The sequence below is a fragment of the Tuber melanosporum genome, assembly GCF_000151645.1.
Source record: "Tuber melanosporum whole genome shotgun sequence assembly, scaffold_7, strain Mel28".
Lineage (NCBI taxonomy): Eukaryota > Fungi > Ascomycota > Pezizomycetes > Pezizales > Tuberaceae > Tuber > Tuber melanosporum.
In genome coordinates this window covers 1,379,380-1,387,539 of record NW_003299117.1, presented here as the reverse complement: position 1 = coordinate 1,387,539, position 8,160 = coordinate 1,379,380, and the positions used below count along the sequence as shown (strand labels likewise).

General features: G+C 42.8%; 1 protein-coding gene; it reads left to right on the top strand.

Moving 5' to 3' along the window:
* Nucleotides 1-371: 371 nt before the first annotated feature.
* Nucleotides 372-1,640, top strand: GSTUM_00010490001 (uncharacterized protein; the record flags this gene model as incomplete). XM_002841328.2 has 1 exon in its annotated part: nt 372-1,640. Exon 1 carries the CDS (start codon nt 756-758, stop codon nt 1,638-1,640), a length of 885 nt encoding a protein of 294 aa, XP_002841374.1. The 5' UTR covers nt 372-755.
* Between the last annotated feature and the right edge of the window lie 6,520 nt (nt 1,641-8,160).

The following is an 8,160-nucleotide window of genomic DNA, read 5'->3' as shown; positions in this document are numbered from 1 at the left end:
CACTGCAACAACGATGGAGAAACATGGTGACCGCTACCGGGACTATTGGTATGATACATTGTATACCTATTCACAAATATGTCCTTTGCCCCTCATCTGATTGATGGCGATAGGGCTCCGGCAGATGTTGTTCTTGGCTCCACGTATTCGGGGCCCTCACAAAATCCAATAGCGCAAATGTCGGTAAATTTTACGCCTCTAGAGAAATCATACTGATTGCTATATAGGGAGACAGGCCTCGAAGCGGTGTCGGAGGATCATTTATCTTTTAGAGCGCCGCAAAGACCCCCGCGCCCTCCTCCAAGGTTAGGTTAACTAGAATCCCGATGCGGGCTGAGTTGGACTGACATTGATACTACTATAGACCACCAGGTTTGGAGTCAGGGACTTCGCCTTCTAACCCTCTCATGCAGCAATCACATCAACAGCAGCCGCAGTGGGGGGGTCTTGACAGACAGCCAGGTTTAGAGGCCACAGGCATTCCATTCAGGGTGCACCCTAATCCGCAATGGTCGCATATCAATACTCAGACCGCGAGGGCCACCTCCCTGTACGATATCCTCACCACCTCAAACTCGTTACAACTCTCATCTAACCCGGCCCGAGTGGGATAATAGACAAAGGGCCCAGGAAATGTGGGATCGGACACAAGCCAGGCGACCAATACCACACTACATGTATGGGCTCCACATGGGAAAGCTGATTTTTACTCATCATATTTCTGATCGCAAGAGTTTAGAGCCCCCTTTGAACACATGTCTCTGACGCCATTGCCTACGCAGCTTTCACAAATCGGCCCAGGCTCCTCCGCTTCAGAGGCCGCGGGGTGGGCATCGCCATTCCAAGATGTACACAGAGATCCGACAGAAAGGGAATTTGATTTTGGATCCGACACGTTAGGAGGTGTGGAGCCGCTATATGAGAGTGATAGGATCATTCCAAGTTACGTGGTTGATAGATTCTTGAAGCAAAACCTGCGAGCGAAAGGCTATTTTTGCGTTTTCCAGCCAACATTTGCTTTGGAGCGAGACCTGTCGATTATCGTTGACGGGCTGTTACCCCAGTCGAGTACACTAAGGGGATGGAGGGGTGGATGTATCGTCGGGCATCTGTTCGAGATGACTTGGTGGGGGACTCTGCGCTATTATGGGAAGTTCCGTGAAGAACGCGAAAAGTTCGGGAGGGACTGGGAGAACAAGTTTGGCGGATGCATCGCAGATGTTACAAATCCCACCCTTGCGTCTCTCGCCTACGTTAAGCGGCATGGGCGCACATCTGAGATGCTCGATGTGTTGAGTAAGAACGATACCGTGGGTGATACATCGTACACTTCCTCTTCTCTTTATCCTGGAAGCGGGTCCTTTTGGAGGTTGTTCGGGGAGGTCAAGACCTCAAGTCCGACAACAGAGTATTTACTCTGGATCGAGCTCCCGAGGTTAATTGCATATATCATCTCATGGGACATGATTGAGGTGAAGGACATCTTGTGGTATATAGAATCGGGGTATTGGCGCGGCACTGATTCTTATGACCGCGGTGCTATCAGTGTAAACCTGAGAATACCTGTAAGTGCGGAGGAGTGGAAGGGAAATGGCTGGAGCTACACGGAGAGGAAGGGGATGGAGGTCCTTGTGGAATAATAGCTTAGTTTGCACCGTGGGGTTTTCTCTGTTGAGTGTTGTAGGGTACGGGAAACCACCCTGGTTGTGTTGGTGATTGATGGTGTTGAGGGTAAACCCATGGATGCGCACACACATGTTAGTTTGTCTATTTAGTTAGCAGGCTCGCTCCTGAAAATTGAAGAAGAACCTTCACATCACCTCCCTGTCCAACATTCTCTAGGTGTCCGTATTTTTACTGGGCATCGGGTAGTATTTCATTCTGTACGAAAGGAGCACGAAGAATATGGGATATTTGTAGTAAGCTGGCTGATACAATAAACCGTGCTAATAAATCCGGTAAAGTCTGAGCGCTCGGAGAGAAAATAATAATAGCCACTAGGGACGAAGGAGAGTTGTGGCCCTGGTGAGTAGTTATATGGAGTGCAGGACAAGAGCTAGAGGTTCCTGATCCTGATGAACATAGCATAGTTCGGTATAGGTGTGGACGAGAGCAGAGGGGTAAAGATCGTATCATAAGGAGAAATTTGGATTTGCCATGGGAAGGTAAATTTGAACCAAGTCTCCCAACAGGCACAAATAACTGATATTACAATGGATATAAAGCAAATTAAAGGAGAAGGAACAGGAGGTGGACCACGAGTAACAGGGGAAATTAAACAGGGCGGAAAAGGAGAGAGGGAATTTAGGGAAGGAAAGGATGAGGGAGATGATGAATATCTGTGAAAAAAATTACTTGTGTCCTGTATGTTTTGTACATCTGATGCACAGGATACTCACAATGCTAATCTTTAATCAGAAGGTGATATTGGCAAGACATTATGTCTTAATTTATGTGGTACCATGTTATGTGACCCCATGATGTCCTTGTACAGACCCTTACATCTCCTGCATCTAATGAACATCCGATACACAGCTGTTGTATCTAAGTTATTGGTTTTACCAGCTACTGTGATATCAGGATGATCCCCTCTCACTCTGCCTTCTGTCATGACAAAGGATCTAACTTGTATGCTTTAATTAGATATTTCTTCTTCAATTGCATCTATTCAGATAATCTCTATACTAGTTCTACATTATCATGATTCTCTGATACTGAAGGCTCTAGTTGTGGCATTGTACTGTACAGTGTCTACATATATGTGTTCTTATGTAACAATTTTCAAGAATGGTAGCTGTTACAGAAGGTAAGATTTATATGCATACTGGAGCCAAGAGACTACTAAGTTAGGAATAGTAGTAGACTAGAGTTCACCAAAAAAAGAGATACTGATAGTTAGGTATCTCAAGTGGACAAGGTTCCACCTTATCAGAGGTACTTAGGTACCTGTAAGAAAGGAATGATTACTATATTAGATAGGGTAACCCAGGTAGTTGATTTGAGAGTTACCCTCAATCACTTAATGGTACAATAGTATAGAGTTACCCTACTTGGTAGGGTCACTTAGGGTACTATTACCCTACCTTTAAACCATAGTTACCCTGCTATAGAGTCAAGTCATCCTACCTTGAAAGTAACTTATAACGCAGGACTTTGGAGAAGTTACTAGATTGTTTGTTATGTGAAACTGCATTTAGTATTCAAATCTTAAATTACACAAATCACTCCTGCATGCGCAGTTGAGCTCTGAACAAGCTGTAACTTGAAGCTGGGATATCTAACAACCCCTCAGGCCTTTGTATAAGTCTCTAATGTTATGGGCTACAGTATAGAGAGCTGCTGTAAGCCTAGTTAAAGTTTCTAAGTAACAGCACTCCTGTAACAACATAAACTGTCTAGCCGTCCAGTAGACTAAAAGCTGTCTGTAGGATATATAGAGGGCACAGGAATAGCCTGATAATATGGTCGTCAGATAGCATTATATATATCAGACTAAGACTAATAGAGTAACAAGAAAAATCAAATAGAAGTAGTCAGAGGTCTACAGTAGGAATAACAACTACAGAAAGGTGAAATGGGTTGCCATTTCACCTTTTTGTAGTTGTCATTAGAGAGTTGTTAAAATCTTAAATTGTATGGATGTCTGGTATAGCTGATAACTACTTGTTAGGGTTTTCTATAGGTAGTACATCTTGGAACAAGCTTAAAAGAAGAGTCCGCTGTAGAGGCTTCATTGATGACTATTAGGATATGGTAAAATTAAGTAGATCCTAGTAGATGTTAAGCAGGCCATACTAAGTACATAGTGAATAAATACAAGTGGGTAGAAAGTTCAATAGTTGGTTTGACTTCTAATTGAGATAACAGTTCGCCACTGACATATTCATATTCTGTAGAACTTTTACTCTACTAGGCACATTTGAGATGCAGAAGCTAAAGTACTTTAGCCTTATGTGTAATAGAAACTTATTAGAATAAGATAGATTTCAAGGGTATGACTACACTAAAATGAATTCTTCAGGGAATAAATATAATCAAAATTTCAAAGTGTTAGCAATAGAGTTGTAGAATTAAAAATAGTAAAACTTAATATTATTAAGCCACAACTTTACTCAATTAAGTCTATGATCTCAAACGGTAGTTGATTGGCAAAGTAGAGGAGAACTTATATATACTTAAGTAGACTTCGTAAATAGTTAGGCAGAGACAACCTAGTAGACTTCAGAGTTGTCTGGGTAACCAATATTCATTTCTGTAGATGGAGATTGTCTTGAAAGGCTCAGATTTCACATGTTTTATTTATGATGACTAAGAGTGAAGTAAAGCAGGTAAAGTAGAATAGAATTGCAAAGGCAATATTATCTTGTTAATATCACTTCTCCATCACTTGATGAGGTTCAAAAGTGTGGGAGGCACTTCGATATTTATATGCTGGATCTGAGTATTCAGTTGCGTGCCTATTGTTAAATCCATCTAGTTGTAACATGCCCTCCTTGGATAGTTAGTTCTTGGCAATGGGGAACGATACTTCTCTTCTTTTGTTTCTTTTCTTAGTCTTACGATAGCACTAGACCTCTGCCTATGTTACCGAAAGTACAAGACCTCGGTCTTCTATCGGGAACGCCTATCATAAGCTTTCTCTAACTCTTCTTCGTGAAGAGCTCTCCTTAGTGTAACGATAATGTTGTAATAAAGATAAAGATCGTAAAGGTGTTGTATATTCGTTAAAGTAATATGTAGGAAAAGTACTTAGAATTCAATCTAATTTTATTTAAGCTCGTACTGCCAACACTGGCATACGACGAGCCCCAGGGCTAGGCCCACAGGTTGTCGCATCCCGGATACTACTAACTACCAACTAACTAAACCTTCAACCCCGTACCTCAAATATGCCCACGCCATGCCCACTACGAACACAAAATACAAAGCCATCAACAGTAAAGAAAAGTCCTCCTCAGTCCAGCCTACCGGTCAGCCAAGTTACTTGTACAAAATACAAAAGTTCTACTACCGCCACCTGAATGTGACCCTGTAAAAACCTCCTCCACAGTAGAAACCCACCTGAGCGCCCCCACTCAATGATCTCAAGACACCATGCTGACCACCCCAGCACCCGTCCCCATTCCCAAACAAAAGCAACACCCAACTTCCATGCACATAGACTCGAGAGAAAGCTGACTTACAGGATGAAAGGCTCCCTAGCCGATGAGGTACGGACCATCGTAGAGAATCAGAGGGGCACCACACTGGCAGCGCAGCCCAAAAACCTCGATGGAAGCAGCCAGAATGAGATAGTCCCCAAGCCGCTGGCACTTGACTGAAAAAGTCCAGGTATTCAACTTTTCCTCTAACTTCTCAGCTCACTCCGCAGGCGGTAAACCCGTTACGGACTCTGCAGTAGCCGATGACCCTTCCAAGTTGGGGACAAGTGGCAGAGGTGAGATCTGGTCTTATTTGATACAGCGCTTCTTGTTTTTCTTCCTCTTCCCACCCTCAGGCGCAGGTGTAGTAACAGGAGTAAACGGGCTACCCTTATCAACACCCACTTTCATAGGAGGGACGCCACCAGAGGTGTTACCACGACCAGCCACAGGCTCCACCCCAGAGGACTCAGACACCTGCCCCCCCGAAGGGCGTGATACCACCATGGCTGGTGTCATCACACCAGGATTCATCCCACTCGAACAAGGAGCAAGCACCTCAACCGGCTCCAACAAATCAGGAACTAGTACACCCACACCACCAACCACCACTGAAGCTGCAGGAGGGGCAGGGACAACCGGCAATGCAACATTTCTCCCAGGGAGCTTCTCCGCTTGACCATGAGAACTCGTAGGGTCTAGCCTACTGCACCCAACTGAGACCACCGTAGTAACCGATTGGACTGAGGAGACAGGAGAAGAGGGGATAAGCGTGGGAACTTCAGCTGGGAACATTGTGAGATAACCACGATTAATAGCACGTTCATACTGGAGGGCAGCCGACAAGGCAGATATCTCTTTCCCAGTACGATGAAATCGCTGAGAAAAGACAGAGAGGTGATGCCAAAGGTGAGAGACTTCAGCCTTTAGGGCGAAGTCCTTCTTGGCAGCACGAGACAGAACCACTAATGAATGTAGAGCGGACGTGGTAGAGGGGGTGGAGGCTCGCTTAGCCATTACCACTGGAAGGAGGTGACCGTAGTGAACAACCGAAAGGATAAGTAGAAGGAAGAAAAGACTTCTAGCAAATGTAGAAGGAGGTATAACAAGGAAGTCCACAAAAGTTATTCAAAGTTAAGGACTTGAAGCTTATGATGAGATAGAAATCAAGGGCTTTGATTAGATCGACACTGAACCTTCACTACCGAGATGGAGTGAAAGAAGGAGGAAAAGGACTTAGAACAAAGCATGAAGAACCTATCCTCCTTGGCCACATTGGCCTCCTTATATAGTGTTCTTCCCACCCATAGTCATATGACTCAAAGCAGTCACATATGTGAAACCAAATTATAACAAACTAGCCATATGACCAAGATTGTCACATGCTCAAAACCAATGACCTCATAGCGAGGTCATGTGCAAAAACTCATAAATCAATTATAACACAATAAACAAATCATATGACTCGACTGAGTCATATGTGTGAAACACACGACCTCATAATGAGGTCATGTGTAAATTATAAATCATATGCACAAGGCATACCCGTAAGGCACACTTGCTAGGTATATTTATTAGGCAGATGTCCCATGACTTATATTTGAGCCATGTGCGAAAGCATCATAAATCCTACACATAACAAATCATATGACTCGAATGAGTCATATGTGTGAAACAATAACATACCTGTGACTCATAACCATGTGTCACATGAAAACTCTTTCCTCACCGAGTCACATTCGTGACACTTATATAGTCTTCTTCCCACCCATAGTCATGTGACCCAAAGTGGTCACATGTGCAAAACCAAATCATAACAAACTAGTCATATGACCAAGGTGGTCAAATACTTAAAACCCGCGACCTCATAGTGAGGTCATGTGCAAAAACTCATAAACCAATCATAATACAATAAACAAGTCATATGACTCGACTGAGTCATATGTGTGAAATCCATGACCTCATAATCAGGTCATATGCGAAACATAAATCATATGCACAAGGCATACCCGTAAGGCACACTCGCAATGTGCACGTCCCATGACTGATATTTGAGCCATGTGTCAAAGCATCACATATCCCACACATAACAAATTATACGACTCAAATGAGTCATCTGTGTGAAACAATAACATACCCGTGACTCATAACCATGTGTCACCTGAAAACCTTTTCCTTGCCAAGCCACATTTAAGACACTAGTCTTGAATATTGGATTGTTGAAACTGGTATGGGTACTCAGTTATTAGTTTTGTTTTATGTTTTGTTTTAAGTATTGCTTTGATACTTGGTTTGTTTTATGTATCGTTTGATACTTAGTTTTGTTTTATGTTTTGTTTTAAGTATCGCTTTGATACTTGGTTTGTTTTATGTATCGTTTGATACTTAGTTTTGTTTTATGTTTTGTTTTAAGTATCGCTTTGATACTTGGTTTGTTTTAAGTATTGTTTAATACTTAGTTTTATTTTATGTTTTGTTTTAAGTATCGCTTTGATACTTAATTAGCTTTACCAAAGTGTATCGCTTGATACCTTTGATTAGTTTTGTTCATGCTAGACATGAACAGATTTATATATTTAAAGAGTGCCTATTCCCATGATGGAAATGGCAGACTTCAACAGACAGTATTTCAATATACTTGGTTGAACGGTTACTTCTTTGTTTCTCAGTACACCCTTGAAGCCTCCTTTAGTTCTCAGCTCTCGCCTCCTCTCTGGAAGAGCAGGCCACCTACCAACTATCGTATCTATTACCGATAATGTGATTAGCACCTTGCAAACACGTTACATTTTTTTAACCTCAGCAAGTGGTTAAGAACCTGTCTTCAGATTTAGGCCTGATCAACCTATTAATATCCACCACAGAACACTAGCGGAGAGAAGCGGCAGAATCACCGTACATTCAGCTTCATCTCAAAGCCAACTTAGAGTTATTGAAGACCAGAAGTGGGAAGCAAATCCCGTGGCAAGACCTTACAAAAAAGAAACAACCCCAGCGCTCTGCTAAGAAGCCGGGAGCA